Source organism: Manis pentadactyla, chromosome 1, assembly GCF_030020395.1.
Source record: "Manis pentadactyla isolate mManPen7 chromosome 1, mManPen7.hap1, whole genome shotgun sequence".
Classification (NCBI taxonomy): domain Eukaryota; kingdom Metazoa; phylum Chordata; class Mammalia; order Pholidota; family Manidae; genus Manis; species Manis pentadactyla.
Window position 1 is genome coordinate 6,108,269 of NC_080019.1, and position 26,897 is coordinate 6,135,165.

The 26,897-nt window shown below is 41.0% G+C and overlaps 1 protein-coding gene across 4 annotated transcripts in view; it reads left to right on the plus strand.

The window, feature by feature from the left end:
* PINX1 (PIN2 (TERF1) interacting telomerase inhibitor 1) overlaps positions 1-26,897 on the plus strand; it is an 82,360-nt gene that overhangs the window by 42,361 nt on the left and 13,102 nt on the right. Inside the window, exons 7-8 of one of the 4 annotated variants that reach the window (XM_057505015.1) lie at positions 25,775-25,832; positions 26,302-26,460. The exons of 2 other annotated variants lie outside the window; for them this stretch is intronic. In XM_057505015.1, coding sequence (XP_057360998.1) covers positions 25,775-25,832; positions 26,302-26,460 — 217 coding nt within the window. Of the gene's footprint in view, positions 1-25,774; positions 26,461-26,897 lie in introns of those variants that run through there. One more of the 4 variants, XM_057504995.1, reaches the window with a different exon arrangement.

Here is a 26,897-nt window from a genome sequence, read left to right on the forward strand (position 1 = left end):
TCATAAAAAGAATGAAATCTTGCATTTGCGACAAGATGATTAGAGCTAGAAGATATTATGCTTAGTGAAATAAGAAAGATAAAGACACAAACTACCTGATTTCACTTATACATGGAATCTGGAAGAGACAATCTTCTGATGTATCATTAGAAGGTCAGTCGTAGCCTAACGCTGTGTCACGGTGTCTGCGTTATTCACCTCATTCCATCTCATCACGCAGGCAGTTTATCAGCTCACACCATCACTAGAAGGGTGAGTGCAGTACAATAAGATATTTTGAGAGCGAGAAACCACATTCACACCACTTTTATTACAGTGCTGTAATTGCTTTTATTAGTTATTGTTAATCTCTTAACTGCCTCATGTAAAATTAAATGCTATCCTAGGTATTTATGTATAGGGAAAACATAGTTTATATAGGTTTTTTTTGTTATCCACATTGTCAGACATCCACTGGGGGTCTTGGAATTTATTCCGCACTGGTAGGTGGGGGCCTAGTGTAATTGCTTCTAGAGCGCTATTTGGGGAAACTATCTTCGGAAAAGCTGACACTAGGAGGAGCTACTGAGCAGTAATTTATTCACTGCCTTCCGTTCTTAGGCAGAAGAATCACTGGCAAGCTTGTTAAAAATGCATGTTGTAGGCTCAGGCTGGATTGTAGAAATAGACATTTTTAACAAGCCCCCAGGTAACAGTGATGTACAGTTTCAGAAACACTGACTAGGCCATTAGACTCAAAAGGGTTCACCTCTTTTAAGCAGTTAGAAAGGGTGGCTTTCCCCTTTTGAAAGAGTTGCAAAAGCAAACTTGATGAAGATATGTAAGGATTTTGGTTTCAATGAACTTTATGCCAAGGGACTTTTCCTAAATACTCATCAATACAGCTTTTCAATTGCCTGGTTGACTTATTAATCAGGAGTCCTAGCTACAAGTTTGACTGATAACAAGAAATTATATTTTTTCTCTTCTTTAATACATTTTCTTTTATATGTACCAAGTGAAAGTGTACCTTCATACTGACTTTTTAACCATGTGCTAGTTAAAAATTGGTGGAAGTGGTATGTAGTCACAATACCACATTGTGAGTTGTTTCCAGCTATGTTTAAGGCAAATGGATTTGGGAGGGCATGGAAGTTAACTTTAAGTAACTTGTTTAGGCTGAGGATTATGCTTCACTTCGTATTTAAACAGATAAACATTTTAGTGGGCACTTAACAAGCTTTACCAGGTTAGATGTACTGTAGGAGAAGTTAAGTTTTCCAAAATTTTGGCTGACCAGTTTATTTAATAAAAAGCTTACCTATGTCTTACAGTCACCTCAGAAGCACATCTGTTCATAAATCAAGTAAATCCAGAATGGTTCTATCTCCATCTATTCTTCACTTCTTACACCTGAAAAATCACAGTAAATACTTGGCATTTTTCTCTACTTAACACTACTTGCTTTTACTTCTCATTAAGTAAAGTAGCAGTTGTTGTTCTGAGTTCATTCATCATTCAGAACTTTTTACTTTAATGCATTAGTAGGCTGACTGAGATTTTTCTGACATTGATGTATTAGGGCGGGTTTCTTCTCTCCATCAGAAACTTAAAGGACATTAGTTGCTGTTGCACCATTTCCTAATTGCCAAGTGTTTAAAGAATTTTCATGAATTTCTTCCTGTGACTGAAAATACACTTCTAGTTTTCTTTTACTTCAAATTATTGGAAAATACCAGAAGATAGTTTGGGGAGCTTTCTGTCATGGCAATGAAGCACTAGAAATAAAAGTGAGTTTCAGGTTTCCCTGGTTCCAGGTGTCTATGCTTAGATTTTTTTCTAAATCTCTGATTCAGAGGTTCTTTTTTTATTTTGAATAAAATTATGGTTTACTCTGCTCCCCAAACTGCAATATCTACATGACTTAAACCCTGTTTGTCTTTAGAAAGTTGTTTGTTTTTAACCACTATATCACCTCCTATAACCATGCATTCAAAACTTGGAGATGAGTGGTGCACCACTGCTGACTGGTTTGAGCTCCACCTGGCAGGTTTGACCCAAATGCACAAGGTCCATAGTGTCAGACTGGAGCCTGTTAGACAGGGAGAGGTTCAACAGTGATGATAATGCCTTGTTTTTCACAGAGCTTTTGGTTTGGCGAATATAGTCTCAACATTGTTTCATTCTAGATTATTAGACACTCCAACCCTGAGAGGTAGACAAGACTGGTATTAAATATGAAGAAGATTCAGAGAGGTTCAAGTAACTTGAAGATTCAGACTAGTAAGGGTCACGACCCATGCTCAAAATGCAAGTCTTTTTGACTGCGGTCAGCAGCATTCTTGCTGTTGTTCTGTTTTACTACACTACACTGCAGACATATGGGGGCCCAGGGGTGGCATGGCCATACTGGAGTCAGGGGAGGCAGGGACTGAATCAGCTTCAGTTCAAGTTGTGGTACTGTGTTTTTTGTTTGGTTGTTACTGTCAGCATTGCCCCAGAGGGCAGGGTTTCTCAAAGGTGTCTGTGGAATAATGGATGATACTGATAGATGTTGGGGGGAAAAGGGAGGGGAGGGGGCTCATGGTTGTTATGTCACATATTCGAATATGTTTGGGAAACACTAGGTTAAACATATATAACAAATGTTTTCTTTTTGTTTTTTTTAAACTGCGTTCTTCGAGCCTTTTATGTGGCAATGAACATGGTACAGGCATACATTGTTTTATTGTGCATCGATTTATTGTGCTTCTCAGATACTGTGTTTTCTATAGATTGAAGGTTTGTGGGAAGCCTTCGTTGAGCAAGTCTGTTGACACCATTTTTCCAGCAGCATTTGATCACTTAATGTCTCTGTGTCACCCTTTGGTAATTCTTACAATATTTCAAACTTGTTCATTATTATTGTATTTGTTATGGTGATGATCAATGGTCTTTGATGTGACTATTTTAATTGTTTTGGGGTGTGATGAATCTCACCCATATAAAATGGTGGAGTTAATCAATGTTGTATGTGTTATGACTGTTCCACCAACTGGCTGTTTGCCCATCTCTCCCCCTCCTTGGGCCTCTCTATTTCCTTAGACACAACAATATTGAAATTAAGCCAGTTAAGAACCTTACAATGGCCTCAAAGTGTTCAAGTGAAAAAAATCACATGCCTCTCACTTTAAATCAAAAGCTAGAAATGATTAAGCTTAGTGAGGAAGGCATGATGAAAGCTGAGACAGACTGAAAGCTGGGCCTCTTGTACCAAATAGTCAAGTTATGAATGCAAAGGAAATTATCTTGAAGGACATTAAAAGTGCTACTCAGGTGACCACATGAATGATAAGAACACAAAACCGCCTTATGCTGACATGGAGAAAGTGTGGGTGGTCTGGATAGAAGATCAAACCAGCCACAACATTCCCTGAAGCCAAATTCTGATCTAGAGTAGGGCCCTGACTCTCTTCAGTTCTATGCAGGCTGAGAGAGGGGAGGAGGCTGCAGAAGAAAAGTATGAAACACACAGAGGTTGGTTCCTGAGGTTGAAGGAAAGAAGACGTCTCCATAACAGGAAAGTACAGGTGCAGCAGCAGGTGCCATTTGTGGAAGCTGCAGCAAGTTACCCAGAAGGTCTTGCTAAAAAGATGCATGAAGGTTGCTGCACTCAACAACAGAATTGCAAGGAAGAAGAGGCAATCTAGGACTTTCATAGCTAGAGAGGAGAAGTCTGGCTTCAAAGCTTCAAAGGACAGGTTGACTCATTTGGAACTAATGCAGCTGGTGACTTTAAGTTGAAGTCAGTGCTTATTCCCCAATCCAAAAATTCCAGGGCCCTTAAGAATTAAGCTAAATGATCTTACTACGCTGATAATGACTGCAATGGGGTGGGGGTGGGGACTTGATAATATGGGTGAATTTCGAAACCACAATGTTGCTCATGTGAAACCTTCATAAGATTGTATAGCAGTGATACCTTAATTTTAAAAAAATAAGCTAAATCTACTCTTCCTGTGCTCTATAAATGGAACAAAAAAACCTGTATGATAGTGCATCTGTTTACAACATAGTTAATGAATAGTTTAAGTCTGCTATTGAGGCCTACTGCTCATAAAAGGTACCTTTCAAAATATTGCTGCCCACTGACTGCACCTGGTCCCCCAAGAGCTGTGATGGAGACGTGCAATGAGATGAATGTTTTTTTCATGCCTGCTGACACACATCCCTTCTGCAGCCCACAGATCAGGGAATCATTTCAACTTTCAAGTTTTAGTATTTAAGTCATACATTTTGTAAGGCTATAGCTGCCACAGATAGTGACTCCTCTGATGGATCTGTGCACAGTCAGTTGAAAACCTTCTGGAAGGGTGTCAGCATTCTAGATGCCATTCAGAACATTTTTGATTCATGGGAAGAGGTTAAAAGATCAGCATTCACAGGAGTTTGGGAGAAGTTGATTCCAGCCCTCATGGATGATGCTGAAGGGTTCAAGACCTCAGTGGAGGAAGTCGCTGCAGATAAGGTGGAAATAGTAAGAGAACTGGCATTAGAAGTGGAGCCTGGAGATGGGACTGAATTGCTCCATCCCATGATCAAACTTAAACAGATGAGTTGCTTCTTACAGGTGAGCAAAGAAAGTGGATTGGATTCTTGAGATGGAATCTCAAATACTGGGAAGACTGTTGAAATGACAACAAAGGATTTAGAATATTACGTAAACTTGGTTGATAAAACAGTTCCAGGGTTTGATAGGATTAACTCCAATTTTGAAAGAAGTTCTACTGTGGTAAAATGTTATCAAACAGCATTGCATGCTACACAGAAATTGTTCTTGAAAGGAGGAGTTATCGATGCAACAAATTTGTTTTTTTATTTTAAGAAATTATCACAGCCACCCCAGCCTTCAGCAACCACCGCATAGAGCCATCAACATGGAGGCAAGGCCCTCCACCAGCCAAAAGATGACGACTTTCTTAAAGTTCAGATATGGCTAGCATTATTCAGCAACAAGTATTTTTTAAGTAAGGTATGTGCATTGCTTTTTTAGATATAATGCTGTTACACACTTGACAGACTACAGTTTAGCATAAACATAACTTTTATATGCACTGGGAGACCAAAAAAGTTCATTTGGCTCGCTATATTGAGGTGTCTGCTTCATTGTGGTGGTTTGAACCAAATGCACATTACAGCCAGGGTGTGCCTGAACCTCTCCATGCTTCTGTTACTTATTAGAGTGTGGACCCCTCTTCTTGAAAAAATGCATATATTAACATCTCTTGGAACAAGTTAGGAAAGCTGCTCTAGGTCACTAAGATAAAACATGTAGGCAGATGTGGATAAAGTGAAGGTTCCAGTGGCCAGGATTCTCCCCTGGCCGTGGTTGGCTAGCTCACTATACATGTGTGTGCAGTATGTCGTTATTGACTCTATATAAAGAGCCCTGCCCAGTGCTCTGGGAACCATGGTAGCATGGCTGCAAGGCTGCAGGAGAGCAGAGCAGAGCCTGGAGTGGTGGCAGCGCCGGGGACGGAGACTGACACGGCTTCGTGGGCAGAGAGGCCCAGAGGCAGAGTCTGGCTTGCTACATTCAGATTCACTCTAAGTGGATGGGACTCTAGTGATTGACCTGCCACCTTGGAAATAAAGTTGGGTATAAACCCTTTTACCCCAAGAACATTCTATTGTCATTTCTTTGGTCACATTGAATCCATAGTGAATTTGTCCAAGGCTGAAACCCATTGGCAAGACAGCAGAGTTACAAATGTTTTACAACTTTTTACAACCTATCTGAAGTCAGCAAGTTAGTTTTCTAGGACTTCCTATGTCCTAAACACTTTTTTCTTTAAGGAAAGTATATTCGCAGAATAAAGTGGAACAAGAAGGACAGCAATGTGGTAGGCATGCCTAGCTAACTGAGTCATCAGTGTAACAGAGAATTACCCTCATTCTCATTCCCATCCTGCTCTCTGGGATGTGATGAGAAGAGGCCAAGTGAATATTAGGATAGAAGCTTGAATACCTGGTAGAGAATATGTAACTTATCAGATTCTTCCAGATTTTCTTCATTCTTGTTGAAATTAACCAAATCAAAATTCCTTTAAGCTCCATGTGACTCAGAGGACACCTGTGCCTCTTACCTGCCTGAGGTCTTTGACTTCTGCTGGGCTCTCTCCTCCCCAAGCTGCCCTGCTACCCGGTTTGTTCCCACAGTTCCTTAGAAGCCTTTCTTACCTGAGCAGACGAGCTGCCTGCCCGCATTCGGCAGTTACTGGACGTGCTTTTCTCACCATCAGTATCTGCATCTCATTCTCATTTGAGCCCATGAGGTCCCCAAATCGTACAGCTCCTTTACCACCTGGTGTCCAAAGTCATCACCAGTTCCCTTCATAAAAATCTCTACCTGTCTTCTGTGTGGATAATAGTTTTTCTTAAATCACTTTGGGCAGTTAAAGCAGGCACTCTATTTTACTCATCATACAAATTCTGTGTTGGGTTGAAATTCTGTGCAAACTGAAGGGAAGCATGAAAACAATTCAACTGGTATTTGTGAATAAGGGCCATTTTGTTGTTCTTTGGTGACTATTATAATATCTGTAATTCCCTACCATCATAAAGTGATATCACTCTATTTTAACTTCCTATTTAGGTAACATAGTATGCTTTGAGAGTCTTGGGTTTTTTCTTGGAAGCAGTGACTATAAAGTCAGTCATGAAGTTACAATATAAAGATTTTTTTTTACTTAAGGTGACATTGCTTGTTGAAAATTTTTGTTGGCACCTTTAGAAAGGACCCTTTCTGCCTCATTGATTATAGCAGCATGGGAGTGAGCCAAGCCTTTGGTCTGCAGCCAAGTCAGAAATTCTATAAACTTACTTGGCCGAGGTGGAAGTTTGATAACCTGTAGCCATGCAGGTCTGGTGAATTTTCTTACTTTGATATTAGCACTTTCACCCAGCCCAAGTGATTTTTGTTGCTGTTGAGTGAATTAATCTTAGAATTTTACATTTATAAAGTCAAGAAGCTATTGAATTATTTTCTAATTCTCTAAATGAAACCTACTTTTTAAATGGTGATAACGTTTACCCTCTTTAAACATTTGGAAATGTGATGTGTTCATTTCTAACTTCTGTCTCCTTTATCACCATTTCTCTTCTCTAGTGTTAAATTTCCCATTCTGACACGGACAAGGAAGCTTGCTCTGAGAAGATACAATAGATAAATGCCTTTCTGTTCCTGGGAAAAATTCAGAGCACTTTTTGTATTTGATGTCAATAAAAACAAAATGCCATTTTAAGGATATTTATGCACTCAGATTTTAGTTTTAAATCCTAAAAGTCTAATTTGAAGGCATAGATTATCTTCCCATTAATTTAAAAGTACTAACAGGCAAAAAGTTTCATCCTTTTTACTTTTTTTATTATTTCATCCTTAAGCAAATATATAATAAAGCTTTTTGTGAGAAAACTAGAGTTGCTTTTCTTTGAAGGTTAAAGTAGGTGTTATATGAATGTTTATAGGATCTATATATTTTAAAATATATTTTTAGGTACAGTTTTTAATTGGTGATAAATTACCAATGAGTGAACATTAATACTTTGGTTCTTACTAGCCCATTCCTAAATACATCCCTTCATTGCCTTTACTTAACTCTCATTTTTGAAGAGAAAAAGTCAGTGAAGAGTTATTATGTTAATAATAAAAACAGCTGCTAAGCAGTTGGCAAAATTTTTAAACCAATAAAGAAATACATTTTTAAACATTTTACACTTGTTCAAATTTAAACCATTCCTAAATCTTTGAATGTAGTTGTCTTGTATAAAAAACTGTGCTAGACAGCATGTCTTTCACATACTCCGATTGAAGTATTTTACCTCTTGCTTGAATCTGTTAATAGATACTCATTGCAATAATATTTGTTTTAAGTTTAAGTTAAATCTCTGCAGGTAATAAGGAAAACACCAAGATGCTCGTGAGTGACTCACATTGTCATGATTTGTTATAATGTTACCTGCACTCAGTTAATGCAGATCCCTTTGACAGAGATCCCCGGGGCTAAATGACTGTAAACACACTCTGCTTTTATTTTTGAATGTAGAGGCCTTTTTGTTTGGTTATTGAAAGTAATGACCTTTCATAATAAAATGAAAATATTTTTTCATTCCACCGGACCGTTTTGTTCTTCAAATGTGCATTAGCCCATTTGAAGCCTTCTGGTGGGAACAGAGTCTAGCTCAAAACATTGGGACAAACTGAGCACAGGAATACAGCTGTTGGCTCAGAATACTCATGCCATAAATAATAATTAGGTTTGAAATTTTTCTGTAGACCAGTGAGTAGAGGACTATAGGGTAATACGCTCCTTAAGATAGCTTAGGGAACGCAAACACCAGCAGATACAGATTTGAGGGCAGTAACTACTTGAGCTCATGCTTCTAGAAGCCACAAAATGGCAAGACCTCCATCCCTAGCAAAGTGCTGGCAAATAGTGGGCACTCAGCATAGCAGAAGGGTTGGAGTAGTGCACTGAGAAACACATCTGGGGAGCGTGACGTGGCAAATACATGTAGGTGGGAAGAAAACCAGGCGTGGGGGTGTGGCGTGGAGAGTAAGCTCCATATGCAAAGAGATGCCTGATTGGCGAATGGCTGAGCAGTACCTGGAATGAGCTGTAAGATGGGAGCTCAGATAATAGAACAGTGTATTTTGTTTGCTTACACATATTATACATTACTATTGTATATGATACACTATGGTGTAAGTAACACAGATCGCAGCTGTACATCTGTATACCTGCACGTACACACACCATCGAATACCATCTGTCACTAATTCAGAGCCTTGTGTACTGTGGGCCTATATCACAACATGAAAGCAATCCTGTCCCTTCCTTAGTTCTTTTTTTTTTTCCCTGTTACATTCACTTATGGATACAATCCGAAAAATACCATTAAAACTTACATGAGTCCCTGTGGTCTGCATATGGCATGCCATTTGCAAATCTTCCATGAATTCCCTAGGATGATTTGTTTTTACTGTAAATCTGCTTTACTTCATTCATTAATCCCACAAGCAATTCTATAGCATCTGCTGTGTGCCAGACACTCTGAGCAGTGAGCTGTGAAGCCAAGGCATGGCCCATCCCCCTGGGGAGCTCACAGTGCTGTGGAAGAGAGAGTCACCATCATTTCAGTGCAGCGTGGTGACTTGTGCTGGAGGCACACATGTGAACCTGTGGGAACCTGATAGGACAGCTGGCCCTCGTGTGGGCTTCTGTCTCCCTGGAGATGGTGTTCTTGCCTATCCATAAAGGACAGTGGCTTAGGAAGGGAAGGAGGGAGTATTTTTCCCAGTAGAAGTAACAACAGTTGCAAACATGAAGTCAAAAGAGAGCATGGAGAGGTACAGAGCACGGGGAGAGCGTGTTAGGAGGCGAGGTGTGAGCCAAGTCGTGGAGGGCCTGCATGAGTCTGATTAGAGAGTGATTGTCTAGGTCGCTAAATAACTGGACCTTTACCAGGAACTCAGGGATGATAAAAATATAAACAAGTTACAGTGTTGCAAGGGTAGAAAGGGAAAGCCCTGGCCAGAGTGGGGAGTTAGAAGTTTCTCACCACACCAGGCAGAATGTAAAGGGCACTTCTGTGCAGAGATCGAGACTGGGGGAGGCTGTTCTGGGAGCCACAGGTCTTCCAAAAGCTAGAGTTTTTCTGGTTGGGCTGGAGGAGGATTGCCACCCGAAGCCCTAGACGGGCACTGCAGCAGTGCCCCAGGCCAGTACACCAGCCTGGGGTGCTGCCTGGGAGGCCCCACCACCCTTGCCTGTCTGCAGCTGCAAAGTCAGACACTCTCGGCAAGTCCTCTGAAGCCCTCAGATTCCCTGAGTGCGGCAGCGGCAGCCTCAAAGACCGCGATCAGGCCCCCCAGACAGACACCCTCCCAGTCCTTTGAATATAGTTATGTTTCCTACTTTGCACTGACACCTAAATCCTAATTGTAGTTGGACCGTCGAGTTCCACCAGCTGGCTTTATTTCTGAGGCTGAGATTAGCAGCCAGTGTGCCATGGATGGCTTGCAGGTGTGTGGAGATACTGATTCCCCTCAGCCCTTGGAGTGGCCAGGTGGGGCCTGGAGCAGCTGGCATCCTGGGCTGGTCAGCTGCAGCAACCACAACATTGATCCCTGGGTGCTGTCTGTGTGTTACTGGCATTGTGTGTGCCACCAAGATGGGCTGGACATCACTAGGCTTTACATGCTCTAGGGGCAGTTCGGTGTCAAAAGAAAATCTTGTTTCCTTTTAGTCTTGACTTTTGGGGTGGGTGTTGGCTGATGGGCCTAGGTTCCCATAAAAGGAGAGATCTTCCCAGAGAGCCCTGTGAAGACACAGGCTGAGAGATTCGACTGGAGTCTGCATGCATTTGGGAGCCACTGAGGAATTTGAAGCAGAGGAGGGACATGATTATGTTTGTCATTTAAAAAGATCCTTTTGTCTGGAGAAGATAAAATAAGAATGAGGGCAAGAGGGTACAAGACTAAATAGGCCGTCCTCTTGGGAGGCCCTTCTCCAGGGAGGCATGGGAAGCCCAAGCCGAGGTAGTGGCAGAGAGCTGGAGAGAACGGGGCAGACTCGGAATGTGGGGAGGCGGAGGGCAACGCCCAGGACTGGGTCCGGCTGAATGTGGAAGGACTGGGCTCTGACCCGGTTAGACAGCTGGGTGGCGTGGCTCCCTGGGATGAAGGACGCCTGGGGAGAAGCGCATGTGGTGCTGAGTAGTGGCACATTCACTAGCAAATGTGCGTGTCCTCCTGGGCCTCCCGTGTGGGCACACCTCTGCCGCGTTGCCGCTCACTGTACATTCACTTGCCTATCATTTCACTGCAGTTACTGTTCACTGTTCTTTCTCATTTAGCCTGATGCTGTGAGGTCCTTACTTAACTTTTTGAATGGACTTCTCCACATCTGCCGCTTTCTCCCCTTGAGCCTCATCTTCCTGATAAACCTCCTTCATTCCCATTCGGCTACTGTCTCCTGTCACTCCATGTGACAGGCTTTTTTCACTTGGCTCGTTACAAGCCCTCTAGACACAAGCTGAGTTTAGCTACTAGAGTTCCATGGGTGGATTGCAGGTTTAATAAGGGGAAGAACCTTGAAAGAGGCCTTGGGACCGCCTAGAACTGAAAGGAATCAGGGCAAGTGCATGCTGCAGGTGGCAGGGGAACCTCAGAAAATGCCACCTCCTGTGGTTAGTTCAGAGATGAGGTCAGCGCCTGCTGCTTAGGCACACAGCACTCTGACCAAAAGATGATTGTCGTGGGGGAAAGAGTACTGTGCCCTTAACTTGTACGTTTTTTCCTGTGTGTGTGTGTGTGTGTGTATGTTAATTTAAAATGACTTTATTATAAAAGGAGTAAATATTCACTGCCGGAAGATTATTGCTTATATAGTTCGATATGCATTAAGAAGAAGGCAAAGCCCACAGTCTGAACACCCAGAAAGAGAACCATAATTAAAACCTGGGCACGTGGAGGTGTGTGAGTGTGGGTGAAAATGGTGTCTCCTGCTTCCTGGTGTGTTAAAAGCTGTGTAAAACTTTAAAAATTCACGTTTTGTCTCTTTAGGAGCTTGTCTATTTAGTTCTGCCTCTAAGCCTGTGGAGTGTGTTGCTTATGGGCCCTGTGCTGAATGGCAGCGTTTCTACCTGCTCCTGGCCTGACCGTTGCTCTCTCTCCAGTGAAGCGGACCTCATCCAGCATGTCTCCCCTCACACTGGCCCATTCTTCTCTCCGCCTAGGGTCCTTGTTCTGCCTTGTTCTACTTGTTTTCTGTAGAGAATGCAAGTTTTTCCATACCCCCGTCGTCGTGTTCTGATGGCCTAAAAGTAGCGTGGTAATCGAGGGAAAGGAGGAACCGGCTGGAAGGAGTGAGGCTAGCAGGAAGTTGTCCTGGGCTTGGTCCCTTTAATGGCCTGGCCCTGCTGGCCTGTGAGCGGCTTTTCCATTCCCTGCCTCCACGTTCATCCTGTCCTCTTCTCTACCCCTCATCCTGCTTTTCCCAATCTCCGAGTTCCCTGGTATTACATAATATTCCTGTTAGGATCAGTTCCTGTTTTGCTAGCAAGAGGAATTGTGACTCTGTCGGGGAAAAACCCTGTTCTAACATTAGTAGCGGCTGCTGGTGGCCAATCATGATCTCATATGGGAAGCACAGCACTCTGCTGGCTTCTCCGTTCCCCTCTGAGTCAGCGCCCAGATGGGGTTCCCCTCTGCCTTGCTGCTCTGTGGGAGTCCACGGTGATGTACTTCTGTTAGGATAATAGAACTGCCAGTTTCAGTTAAGCCAGTTAATGATTGCTTTCACTTAGGGACCGATGCCTTGGGCTACCTTCTGCGCTCCAGGAAAAGTTCTCCTAATGTACTAGCAGATGTACATCTACTTTTTAAAACATTTTATTACGGAAAATCTAAAATGTAATAAAAGTAGAGAGAGTAAGAATCCCTATCTGCCCCTTCCCAGCTTATCAATGAGTTAGTGGCCAGTCTGTCAGCTGTACTCCAGTTACTCTGCCCCATTATTGAAGCAGTTCCTAGACATCACATCACCTTACCTTATTATCCAATTTTATCCTAGTTTCATTGTACATCTCTAAAAGATAAGGGCTCTTAAACACACAACCACAGTACCAATATCATACATAAAAAATCAACCATAATTCCTTCATATCATCAAATCTAGTTGATGTTGCAATATCCCCTATTGTCTTAAATTTCTGAGGTTGTGTGTTTGAGTTAGGATTCCAAAAAGATCTCTATATTGCAGTTAGTTAATAATGTCTTTCAAACTATAGGTTCCCATTCCTTCTCTTTTTTTCTTAAGTATATTGTTGAAGAAACCTTGGGTTCCTTGACTTACAGAACTTTCAGTATTCTACATTTTATTGATTTCAACTGCATAGTGTCCTTTAATATATCCACCTTTTAAAGAAACCCTACACTGAATCCTTTTATAACATAAATCACCACCTCTGCTAGACCCCCTTTTATCATTAATTTCCTTTGCATGGCTGTTTGCAAGGTAAATAGTTCCTGCCTTATGCAATTTACAATATAATCTGAAAGACAGTAGTTAATACTGTAAGCTGTTCCAAAGTACTGATGTCAAATATAGGCATTTCTGCTGTAACGTTATACATGTGTTCTAGAAAAATGTTACATTTTGCAAAATTCCACATAAAAAATAATAGAGCTTATGGGGGAAATTGGGTAAGAGGTAGATGGTTGAAATCTCTGCAGCTTTGAACCAGGAACACATACATTGCCTGCCTCCCCGCCACTACCTCTCTCTTGCGCCCGTGTGCGCGCGCACACACACACACACACACACACACACACACACACACATTGTTGCCTCATGAGATAATTCACTTCGACCAGGGAGACCACTTAGGGGATCTTAAAAATGCTCAAGAACAATAGAATGAACACATTGGCTTGTAGGTTGAGTTACTATAGAGGGAAGTGGAGCTCTTAGAGTGGAGCCACCGTCAAGGTCAACACAGGGACGTGCAGTCTGCTGCCAGCTGAGGGCTCTCTGGGGCGGGAGTGCTGCAGGTTGGTTCTCTGGGAAGCAGACCCCAGAACAGACATAAAGGAGCATGTGGAAATTCTACAAACAGAAAAGTTGGGAGGTGTTATCTGGATTACTAGCTGAGGGGTGCTTAGGGGGAGGATGCAGGATCGGGGGCAGGGAGAGAAGTTGGGGTGCCCTGGTGGAGTCCCGTGTCTTCAGCTGACTCCACAGGGCCCTCTGCAAAACCGCCCCAGGTCTTTGCAGGAGGCTGGGCCTTTAAGGCCCTGCATTGACCGGTCCCTGGGTCCCACTCTGGTCCCCCAGGAATGGGAGTGTGACCTTAGGACTGACAGCTCAGGAGCAAACCCCTCAGTCCTGGGGGCGCAGCCCAGCAAGCGCCGCCATGCTCATTATGCTTTTCTGGAAACAGAGCTGAGGAGACCCTGCCTGGGCGGTCCCCGCGCTGGGAGGGTGCTGTTCCTTTCCTTCCGAGCGTGACTGTGCTGGTGGTGCCCTGCTGCCCCGGCCAAGGAGGAGGCACACGCTTGCTCCTGTTACTGTCACTGCTCCCTCTGGGCCAGAGATAGATGGTCTCCTTGGTGTTCAAGACAGAAACAGGTGATGTCCAGTATAAACTGTAAGAAATGGTATCAGGGCCTCCTCCCCATGCCACTGACTCCAGTGTCCCCACCAGTGACAAGACTTGGCCTTGGCAGTTACCCATCAGGTTTAGTGGCCCCGAAAAACTCGCCTACAATTTAAGACTCTTCCCATGGTGCACACGAAAATCATTCCTAACTTATTCGTCCTTTGTCACCAGACTATTACAGACTTACGTGTTTCGTTACTACAAAACAACAGAGAAACTGAGACAATAACAGATTTTCTGGCCATCAAAAAATTCAGCTGCCTCTTTACATTCAGTGACTCTTTAAATATATTGACAAGGGAACAAATGAGAAGGATAAATCTATAGTGTTACAAGGCATTTTGGATTAATGAAAATATGAAAAAATAACTAGGAGAATGAACTCCAAAAGCTTTTTAACAAGTGCTTAAACTTATTTTATGTCTTGACTTCAGTAACCTAGATTTGGTGGGGTTTCTAATTCTGCAAACAGAAAACTTGACCTGGGGAAACTTTTACCTAAGGACAGTCTGAACATTCACGTCGCACAGAACCTGAGGCCTTCAGTGACACAGTGGAAGCCTCATCTTGCCACTTCCCATGTCCTAGTTCTGCCGTATCAGCCGCATAAAGTCCCTCAATCTCCAAGTGATACTCAGCCCAGAATCTTTTTAAGTAACTAATCCCACCATCTTTAAATATGATTTGCCTGGCAGCAAATCTTAACACTTGTCTAGCCAAAGGGGAGGGAACTCTTCCCAGTACATTGCTGCGCTCCTCTGTAGTACGCGTGACTCCGTCCTTGCCTGGGGAGGGGGCGTGCCTGCCCATATGTGGGTGTAGGTATACATAGGCAAGCAACGTACATTCATAATTGGGTACCTACAAATCGATCTTTCAACACTACTTTGTTCAGGATTGTGAAAAGGTTTTGCAGTCAAGATTTTTTCTTTCATACTTAAGTTTGGAGTTTTAAGAATCTTTTCCACAGGAAAAAACATCTCCAACTCCAGTTTATCATTTAAACTGCTCCAATGGGATTGCTCTTTTTTTTTTAATTGAAGTATAGCTGACATGTATTATATTAGTTTCGGGTGTACAACATAGTATTCGGCAATATTTACATTACAAATGTCCACCTCAATACATGGTTACCACCTGTCATCATACAAAGTCATTACAATATTATTGACTATATTCCCTGTGCTGAGCTGCTCTTCCCTGTGACTTATTTTATGATTGGAAGTTCATGCCTTTTAATCCCCTACACCTATTTCACTTCCCCTGCCAGCCGTCAACCACCAGTTTTTCTCTGTATGAGTTTATTTCTGTTTCTTAATTTGTTTTTTGTTTTGTCTTTTAGGTACCACATATAAGTGAAATCATGAGGTCTTTTTCTGTCTGATTTATTTCACTTGGATTGCTTTGATAGGAGCTAATTTCAATGAGTGCAGTAAATGTTTGCATATAAATGAGCATTACTAAACTGCTTGAAGCTACTATGAAGCATTTCTTTTAAGTAATTTAATTAAGTATCTCTCTTAGCCTTAGGAGTTCTTTGCAATTTGAACTGTTTTGTAATTAAGTCCTTTGGATAATTTATCACCAAAACACTATTGGAGGGAGTTTAAGAATCTTGTCTTTTGTAGACTTTGTTTCCAAAGTGTTAGGAGATTTCCGATTTGTTAATTTGGTAGGCCAGTGCTTCCACAGAGGTCAGGTGAGAAGCAGCTTAAACCCAGCCTAAATTAGTAGGATTTCACTAAGAGCTGCACTTCCTTTCACTAAGTGTGGTTTAGTGTATTTCTTGATGCTTATCAATCATTAAATTGTGATCTTTTGTAGTTATATTGGAACCACTTTATAACAACCAAAAAGTTTTGTTTAAACTCAATCTTCAACCTAAAACTTTGTGGGAATTTTCCAAATATTTTTTTTCTTCCGTAAGATTTAAACGAGGTCTCTGTCTTTATTAGGACTCAAGAGTGCTGGTAGGTCTTTCTGATTGTCAAGGTTCTGTTCATTCTTACCTGAAGCCAACTGAGCCTCTAGGAAACTCACGTGGAGTTTTGTTTCCAAACAGCATCCAGGAGCTGCAAACAGCACAAGGCCAAGATGGTTGGGTTCTGATTTGTCATCTGTTGTTCTTTGACAGGTTCATCTTTTCTGTATCAGAAAGTTGTTTTAAGCAAGTAGAAGTGGTGATGACAGCCAGCCTCCAGTCACTTCTATCTTCTGACATTTATCCAGGACTCCTTCTGTAATTCTCATTCCCACTCTTAAAATCAGAGGAAGGTTCTAAGTTTTACTTAACTGGTTCTGAAGCATTTTGTAAACCTGAATGCCAGATAGCATTTTATCTATTGCTTAAGTTTATGTCTTGATTTCAGTGACCTAGATTTGGTGGGGTTTCAGTTTCTACAAACAGAAAAACGCACCTGGGGAATTTACTTTACTTAAGTACAATGCAGACATTCATGTCAGCACCCTCTCTAAAAGGAAGGTAGCTTTTGTAGGAAATTGTTGCATAAACTCTGGAAGTCAGTAAACTTATCATTAAAATTTGTAAATAGAGTGTCAGATTTAGATATTTATCTAATTTTTATTACAAAGTTGTTAAAAGTTTCAGATTGGAAATTGTGTGCTTGCTTACTTTGTGATCCTAAGAAAATCTTTTTTAAAATGTATGACATACTTTATAAAGTTAGACAGTGACATTATTCATCTAGTTAAATCAGCCACTTAATTTTAGATTATCATTTTCATGCTCATCCCATCCATTCCTCCCTTTTAAGATGAAATATACATTATTAGGAGGCCAACACACAGCATTCGTATTTGTTTTTAATGGGCCCCAGTTACTCAGAATTGTATCAGTCCCAATGCATGACACATTATCATCATTGGTCACAGTTTATTTTAGACTCCTTTTTCCTTAGAAGGATCTAGAACTATTAAGCTGATAACCTGGGCACACTTTCATAAAATTAATGGAAAAAATCATATGTCTGTGAGTTGAAGTTATAAGTGAGCCATAAACACAGCCTGCATTCTAGTCATTTAGAAAACCTTCAGACTGTAGGGTCAGCCTCAGGCCGACTCAGTGCCTTTCAAACAAGGCTAGAGAGTCTTGACGGTTTTTTCTCTCAGTGTAATTTCTCATATGTCATCATTAGTCTCCTAAGTAACACTATTTTAATCATTTTCTTCCTATTCCCCTGATCCAAACCCTTCCAGTTCCTTTTTCTACATAACTCAGATGTTTGTCCATGTCATCCAATAGTATTGTTGCGGGACGGATGCTTAAATGAGTAGGACACAAGCACTACTGACAGTCTACGTGGCAAGTCAGAGATGAAAACACTCAACTGGAACGAAGGCCTCGAGCGCTATGCCAGAGGCCTGGGGAGATACAGCATATAGTGATGAATTCAGCCTGCAGAGATGAAAGAAAGTAACATTATGTATGGGGTCCTGAAGGAGTAGCAGTTGGTTAGGTTGAGAGGCCTTGCAAGGAGAAAAGAAGACTGTATCCACAAAGACACAGATCCTTGAAAAAGTAATGAGCCTGAGGGGCTTAAAGATGGCGGCATGAGAAGTAAAACAGAAACCTCCTCCCAAAACCACGTATAATATGAAAATATAGCAACTACAACTAATCCTGAAAGAGTGACAGGAAAGAAGACTGTGGCAGAGTGCCTACCTCTGGGGAAAAGAGAAGACCTCATGGAAAAGGGTAAAGTAGCAAAGCCCAAGCCCTTCCCCCACCCAAGCTCACCAGCAGGAGGAAGAGAAACAGAACAGGGAAGGGGTGGAGGCCTAAGACTGCTGAACCCCAAGCCGTGGAGATCTGCTCTGGGAGCACAAACCTACATTACTTGGTGCTCTGGAGATTAGTGGGGTTGGAAAGCTAAGACAGGCAGAATACTCAGAGAGACTGATATTCCAGCTGCTTGTGGAGAACAGGTACCCCAAACCAGCTGTTCTACGACAAAAGAAAGGTGGGCACTCTGAGAAACTTCCCAATAGCAAGAGGGCAAGGATTGCACAGAGCTTGCTGCTCAGGAGAAAGGACAGGTGGACAAAATCATCCTGGTGCACTCAGCCCAGCAGGTTGGTAACTTTTAGGAGCTTCAGGTACTCAATCCCGCTGGCTGGCAACACAGCCCCAAGGCCCCCCACTGCGATATGCAGCCTGCCGCTCTTTCCTCCTGGATAGCATCAGCATGTAAGCCTGCTGCCCCAGCCATTGTGCCAGGCCAGCCAGAGGACTGCCCCACCTAGGGTAGCTACAGGGGCATAGCGTAGAGGCTCCTCCCTGCATGCTCAGCCCTCTGGCCCTGGCAGTGGAGGCAGGCACTACAGCCGGGAAGCAGGAAAGAGCTCTTTCCTACTGGCAGGCACCAGGGCCACCTGCCTGCAACCCCTGCTATCGCTCCAGGAGAGTGGAGCTTCTGGGCACTAGAGGGCACCGCCTACACATAATTATTTTTCCATGTTATTCATTACAAATATGAAACATCAAAAGAACCTGGTACAAACCAAAATCTCACAAACACCAGAAAGAGGGCCAAGTGAAACTGAAATCACCAATCTTCCTGATAAAGATTTCAAAATAAAGATCACAAACATGTTCATGGAGCTACAGAAAAATATTAAAGACCTCAGGGAGGACTACAAGAAAGATAAATTTTGAAAAATACAGTTTCTGAAATGAAACGTACAATGGAGGGATTTAAAAGCAGATTAGATGAGGTGGAGGGGATGGTAAATGAAATAGAAATTAGAGAACAGGAATACAAAGAAGCTGAGGCACAGAGAGAAAAAGGGATCTCTAGGAATGAAAGAATATTGAGAGAACTGTGTGACCAATCCAAATGGAACAATATTTTCATTAAAGGGGTACCAGCAGAAGAAGAGAGAGAAAAAGAGATGGAAAGTGTCTTTGAAGAGGTAATTGCTGAAAACTTCCCCAATCTGGGTAAGGAGATAGTCTCTCACACCATGGAGGTGTACAAATCTCCCACCCAAGGGAACCAAGGAAGACAACATCAAGACCTATAATAATTAAAATGGCAAAGATCAAGGATTAGGACAGACTTTTAAAAGCAGCCAGAGAGAAAAAAGATCACATGCAAAGGAAAACCCATCAGGCTATCATCAGACTTCTCAACAGGAACCTTACAGGCCAGAAGAGAATGGCATGATATATTCAATGCAATGAACCAGAAGGGCCTTGAATGAAGAATACTCTACCTGGCAAGATAATTATTTAAATTTGAAGGAGGGACAAACAATTTCCAGATAAGCAAAAGCTGAAAGAATTTACCTCCCACAAACTGTCTCTGCAGTGTATTTTGGAGGGACTGCTATAGGTGGAAGTGTTCCTAAGGCTAAATGGCTGTCACCAGAGGAAATAAAACCATAGTAAAGAAAGTAGAACAGTTAATTACTACGCAGATGCAAAATCAAATCAACTACCCTCAAAGTCAGTCAAGGGATAGACAAAGAGTACAGAATATGATACCTAATATATGAAGAATGGAGGAGGAAAAAAAAAAAGAACCTTTAGATTGTGTTTGTAATAACATACTAATTGAGTTAAATTAGACTGTTAGATAGTAAGGAAGTTACCCTTGAATCTTTGGTAACCACAAATCAAAAGCCTGCAATGGCAATAAGTACATACCTATCAGTAATCACCCTAAATATAAATGGTCTGAATGCATCAATCAAAAGACATAGAGTCACTGAATGGATAAAAAAACAAGACCCATCTACAAGAGACTCACTTCAAATCCAAAACAGACTAAAGGTGAAGGAATGGAAAAAGATATTTCATGCAATTAATAGGGAGAAAAAAGCAGGAGTTGCAGTACTTGTATCAGACAAAATAGACTTCAAAACAAAGAAAGTCATGAGACAAAGAAGGACATTATGTAATGATAAAGGGGTCAGTCCAACAAGAGGAAATAACCATTATAAGTATCTATGCACCCAACATAGGAGCACCTACATATGTGAAACAAATACTAACAGAATTAAAGGGGAAAACAGAATGCAATGCATTCATTTTAGGAGACTTCAACACCACTCACTCCAAAGGACACATCAACCAGATAGAAAATAAGTAAGGAGACAGAGACAGTAAACAACACATTAGAACAGATGGACCTAAGAGACATCTACAGAACACTCCACTCAAAAGCAGCAGGATACACATTCTTCTGAAGTGCACGTAGAACATTTTCAAGAATAGATCATATACTAGGCCACAAAAAGAGCCTCAGTAAATTCAGAAGGATTGAAATTGTACCAAGCAGCCTCTAAGAACACAAAGGTATGAAACTACAAATAAATTATGCACAGAAAACAAAAAAGCCCACAAACATATGGAGGCTTAACAACATGCTCCTAAATAATCAATGAATCAACAACCAAATACAAACAGAAAGCAAGCAGTACGTGGAGACAAATGACAACGATAACTGAACACTGCAAAATCTGTGGGATGCAGTGAAGGCCAAAGGAAGTATATTGCAATACAGGCCTATCTCAGGAAAGAACTACAATCCCAAATGAATAGTCTAAACTCACAATTAATGAAACTAGAAAAAGAAGAACAAATGAGGCCCAAAGTCAGTAGAAGGAGGGTCATAATAAATATCAGAGCAGAAATAAATAAAATTGAGAAGAATAAAACAATAGAAAGAATCAGTGAATCCAGGAGCTGGTTCTTTGAGAAAAAATAAAAAAATAGATAAGCCAGACTTCTCAAGAAAAAAAAGAGAGTCTGCACACATAAACAATCAGAAATGAGAAAGGAAAAATCACTGTGGACACCACAGAAATACAAAGAATTATTAGAGAATAGTATGAAAAATTATATGCTAACAAATTAGATAACCTAGAAAAAATGGACAACTTTCTAGAAAAATACAACCTTCTAAGACTGACTCAGGAAGAAAAAGAAAATCTGAACAGACCAATTACCAGCAGCAAAATTGAATTGGTTATCAAAAACTACCTAAGTACAAAACTCCTGGCCAAGTTGGCTTCACTGCTGAATTTTATCAAACATTTAGAGAAGACCCAATCTCCTTAAGGTTTTCCAAAAAGTAGAAGAGGAGGGAATACTTCCAAACTCATTCTTTGAGGCCAGCATCCCTCTACTACCAAAATGAGGCAAAGACACTACAAAAAAAGAAAATTACAGACCAATATCCCAGATGAACATAGATGCAAAAATACTCAAAATATTAGCAAATTGAATTCAGAAATGCATCAAAAAGATCATCCATCATGATCAAGTAGGATTTATTCCAGAGATGCAAGGATGGTACAGTATTAAACAATCCATCAACATCATACACCACATCATCAAAAAGAAGGACAAAAATTACATGATCATCTCCATAGATGCTGAAAAAGCACTCCACAAAATTCAACATCCATTCATGATAAAAACTCTCAACAAAATGGGTATAGAGGGCAAGTACTTCAACATAATTAAAGCCATATATGACAAACCCATAGCCAACATCATTTGTAATAGTGAAAAACTGAGCTTTTCCTCTATGATCAGAAACAAGACAAAGATGCCCACTCTCCCCACTTTTATTCAACATAGTACTAGAGGTCCTAGCCATGGCAATCAGACAACACAAAGAAATAAAAGCCATCCAGATTGGTAAAGAAGAAGTTAAACTGTCACTGTTTGCAGATGACATGATATTGTACATAAAAAACCCTAAAGAACCTACTCCAAAACTACTATATCTAATATCTGAATTCAGCAAAGTTACAGGATACAAAATTAATACACAGAAATCTGTTGCATTCCTATACACTAATGATGAACTAGCAGAAAGAGAAATCAGAAAAACAATTCCATTCATAATTGCATCAAAAAGAATAAGATATCTAGGAATAAATCTAATAAAGGAGATGAAAGACTTATACCCTGAACACTACAAGACACCAATAAATACCAATAAATGGAAATACATCCTGTGTGCTCATGGATAGGAAGAATGAATATTGTCAAAAAATCCATCCTGCCTAAATCAATCTACAGATTCAATGCAATCCCTATCAAAATACCAACAGCATTCTTCAACGAACTAGAGAAAATAGTTCTAAAGTTCATGTGGAACCACAAAAGACCCCGAATAGCCAAAGCAATCCTGGTAAGGAAGAATAAAGCAGGGGGGATTATGCTCCCCGACTTCTAGTTCTACTACAAAGCCACAGTAATCAAGACAATTTGGTACTGGCACAAGAACAGACCCATAGAGCAATGGAACAGAATAGTGAGCCCAGATATAAACCCAAGCATATATGGTCAATTAATTTACGACAAAGGAGCCATGGACATACAATGGGGAAATGACAGCCTCTTCAACCACTGGTGTTGGCAAAACTGGACAGCTACATGTAAGAGAATGAAACTGGATTATTGTCTAACTCCATACACAAAAGTAAATTTGAAATAGATCAAAGTCCTGAATGTAACTCATGAAACCATAAAACTCTTAAAAGAAAACATAGGCAAAAATCTCTTGAATATATATGAGCAACTTTTTTCTAAACTCATGTCCTCAGGCAAGGGAAAAAAATGCAAAAATGAACAAATTGGACTACGTCAAACTGAAAGACTTCTGTACAGCAAAGGACACCATCAGTAGAACAAAAAGGCATCCTACAGTATGGGAGAATATATTTATAAATGACATATCTGACAGGGGGTTAACATCCAAAACATATATAGAACTCACACGCCTCAACATCCAAAAAACAAATAACCCAATTAAAAAATGGGCAGAGGATCTGAACAGACACTTCTCCAAAGAAGAAATTCAAATGGCCTACAGACACATGAAAAGATGCTCCACATCACTAATTATCAGGGAAATGCAAATTAAAACCACAATGAGATACCACCTCACACCATTTAGGATGGCCAACATCAAAAAGACAAGGAACAACAAATGCTGGTGAGATTGCAGAGAAAGGGAAACCCTCCTACACTGTTGGTGGGAATGTAAATTAATTCAACCATAGTGGAAAGCAATATGGAGGTTCCTCAGAAAACTAAAAATAGAAATACCACTTGACTCAGGAATTCCACTCCTAGGAATTTACCCAAAGAAAACAAGATCCCTGATTCAAAAAGACATATGCACCCCTATGTTTATTACAGCTCCATTTACAATAGCCAAGATATGGAAGCAACCTAAGTGTCCATCAGTAGATGAATGGATAAAGAAGTGTGGTACATATACACAATGGAATATTATTCAGCCATAAGAAGACAACAAATCCTACCATTTGTAACAACATTGGATGGAGTTAGAGGGTTCTGTGCTCTGTGAAATAAGCCAGGCAGAGAAAGACAAATACCATATGATTTCACTTATTTGTGCAGTATAAAAGAAAGCAAAACTGAAGAAACAAAACAACAGCAGACTCACTCCAAGTAGGGACTAGCAGTTACCAAAAGACAGGGGTAGGGGAAGGTGGGTGGGGAGGGAAGGAAAAGGGGATTAAGGGGCATTATGATTGGCATTCATGGTGTGGGGGGTGGGTCATGGAGAAGACAGTGCGGCACAGAGAAGACAAGTGGTGACTCTGTGCACAACATCTTAGTACACTGATGGGCAGTGACTGCAGTGGGTTGGTGGTGGGGACTTGATAATATGGGTGAATGTAGTAACCACAGTGTTGCTCATGTGAAACCTTAGTAAGATTTATATCAATGATACTTTAATAAAAAAAAAAGAAGTGATAAGCAATGAACTTTTTGGGGGGCAAAAAGCGCTACACTGTAAAGGTGGATAAAGAGAGAAAAGTACCCCATATTTTAAATCCCAGAATCATAACAGTTTATCCAAGTTCATTTGTTATATTTTATTTTTAAGAATGCTTTCTTAAATTTTAATTTTGTTATATATGTCCACTGATTCCTGAGTATGTTCTCCATTTTTATTCTCTTGATTATATTACAAATTACTTAGTATTGTGTAGTTTGGAACCTGATTCCAGGATCTCTCTCCTTCACCCTGCTTCCCCCACTGGTCAGAATGTACAGCTCTTACTGTTTGCACATAATCCTAAAGAAAATATGGTTAGAATGTAGATAGTCTTAGAAGTTGATGCATACATACTTCCGTCATTTAGGACATACTATTTCTCTTCCACCTTCTCTTCCAAGATGCAAGAGTGCTGTTTCTGACAAAGCCTGGGAACAAATAACTCCATTTCAGTAGTGAGTACCTAGGGAAGAGCTAGCCTTTTCTCTCAAGGCACCTAGCAGGCTGGCTGCTCATGATGGAATGCTTGCCTGCTCCTCTTTTAATTTCCTCTCCAGGCAGCTGGCTGCCATTTTGCCTGGTGTATGGTCTATTGGTAAAAGCCCACTTCTGTAGACACAACAAGGAAAATCAAAGATTTGGCTATAAAACTTAAGCAGAAGAACTACTCTGTATCCAGATCGTGGCAATATCTGTGTGAGCAGACCTTCTTAAAGTAGGTTCACCAGAACACTAATTACATGAGATGCCAATGAATGCTATACCACAAAGGGTTCCAAAGTGAAATAAGTTTGGGAAATTCTGAAGTTTTGCAACTACCAAATCTCTCAGATGACAATATGCCTTATAAATTAAAAGGAGGAATAGCACAAGTTTACTTACCCATGAATCTGTCCCAGGTATTTGTAAGGCGACATGTTGTTTTGGGAAAGTGTTACATTAGACAGTAAGGCTGTCTCTAGATTTACCTTTACAGGATTTACATGGGACAGAAGAGCATGTTAACTCATACCTCAGGGATCCATTCAGCACAATTCAAATTCTCAGACAACTCTGTTGGACAAATGGCTTGGTTTCATCAACAAGAAATTGCAAAAATGAAAGAGAGGGAATGGGAAGCCATACTCTAACAGGGATAAGAGACACACCCACTAAGCACAACATATGGTCCTTACTTGGAAACTGATTCAAATAAATTGCAATAAGAAAGAACTTAGAAAGACAATTAAAGGCAATGTGAACAGAGACTGTATATTCAGGATATTAGGAATTTTTGTTAATCTTTTTATGTGATAAAGCTGTAGATTTTTCTTGGAACTCTTACATTTTAGAGATACATCTGTCCTGAGATATTTATGGATGAAAGTATATATCTTTCGTTTGCCTTGAATTAACAGGAGTAGAATTGGTAATGATTATGGTGATAATTATTGAAGCTGGGTAATGGGTACATTGGGTTCATTTTATTATTTTCTCTGCTTTTCTATATGTGTGAAAATTTCCATGTTAAAAAAGTTCTTACAAAGAAGACTGCCAAATATGTATTACTTTCACATGAGTTCATTACAAGCAGCTGAGGTCATAACTAATTTAAATGTCCCTGCTTAGTTTAGATTCTTCTTCAGCAACTGTCTTTGTCCCTATCCCTATCACCTCACCCCAAAGAAAACCAGGATTTATAAAGTGGATAATCAATCCTTCTTAGGTTCGCAGTTGTGATTTGTTGCAGAAGGGAAGAGGTCATCAGTGACACCCTTCTATGTTTGGTGGAGCATCTCATAACCTTGCTTGTTTCTTTGCAGCTTGGAAATGGAATTGTGAGTGCCCTGGCCCCAGAAAGCACTGGTTGTGTCAGTGGAGGTACGTGTGCCTTAGAAAAGTATTCTCCCTGTGGCCTGTGGTTTGTAGGCCCATCAGCACAGCCACAGCAGATCTGTCTTGGGCTACGTGCCCTGGAGCCAGTAGCACAAGGCAGTGAGGGGCAGGGCTCAAAGCGAGGAAAGTGGTGGTGCATTCCAACTAGAAAGGAAGTTCTTATAAATACTTCTATGCCTGTGGTTGCAGTTTTAGCAAAAAGAAATGTAAAACCTTTTTTTTAAGGCAATTTTATTTGGGCCAAACCATTTAAAAATATATGAGAAGTTCATCTCGTTTCCTCATTCTGCTCCCCTTCCCACCTCATTCCCTCCAATGCCAGGCAGCTCGCACACCCAGCCCCCCTTAAGCTAGTTCAGTTTATTGCTCCTCATGGTGCTGTCTGCTCTGGAAAGTAGCAGGAAAAGCTGATAAGGTGCTGAGGACAGAAACCTCTGGTCTTATCTCTCCCCAGCACGCGGTGCCGAGAGTGCATCCTTTTCCTGTCCTCGGACAAGAGACATGAACCGGCCATCTCCTGGCAGCAAGGACTTTAAACAGGGTTGGAGGCCTGCCTCTACTTTCTTCAAGAGACAGAAAGGAGAAAGTGGGTCACTGCTTTCTGGAAAGTTGTGTTAGTACCAGTAAAAGTTTATATTGTCTTCTAGATCAACAGACAACTTATAATAAGACATTCATTTAAAAAGAAGAAGAGACAAAGTGTGGGCGGGGGAGGGCTACCTAAACAACCCGGGGGTTGAAGTCACCGGGCTGTTTTGTCTGGGTAGACATTTGCCAGGACATAGGTTTGGCCTGAAAGGATTAGATTTGGCTTTTTGTTTGTTGACAGATCAAGTGAATGGTTTTAAGAGAGCTTTTGTGATAATAAGAAATTGACACACAGATGGCCTAGTGTTGGAGAAGAGTGAAATATTGGCTCATTTTTCCTTCTATCCCCTGTCCTGCCAGGAAAGCAGAAATAACATTCTCTCCCAGATTTTCATCCTGTGATGTAATGAAAATAGGCTGAAGAGGAACCTTCCTTGTTAGAACACAGCCAGCGGCTGGGGT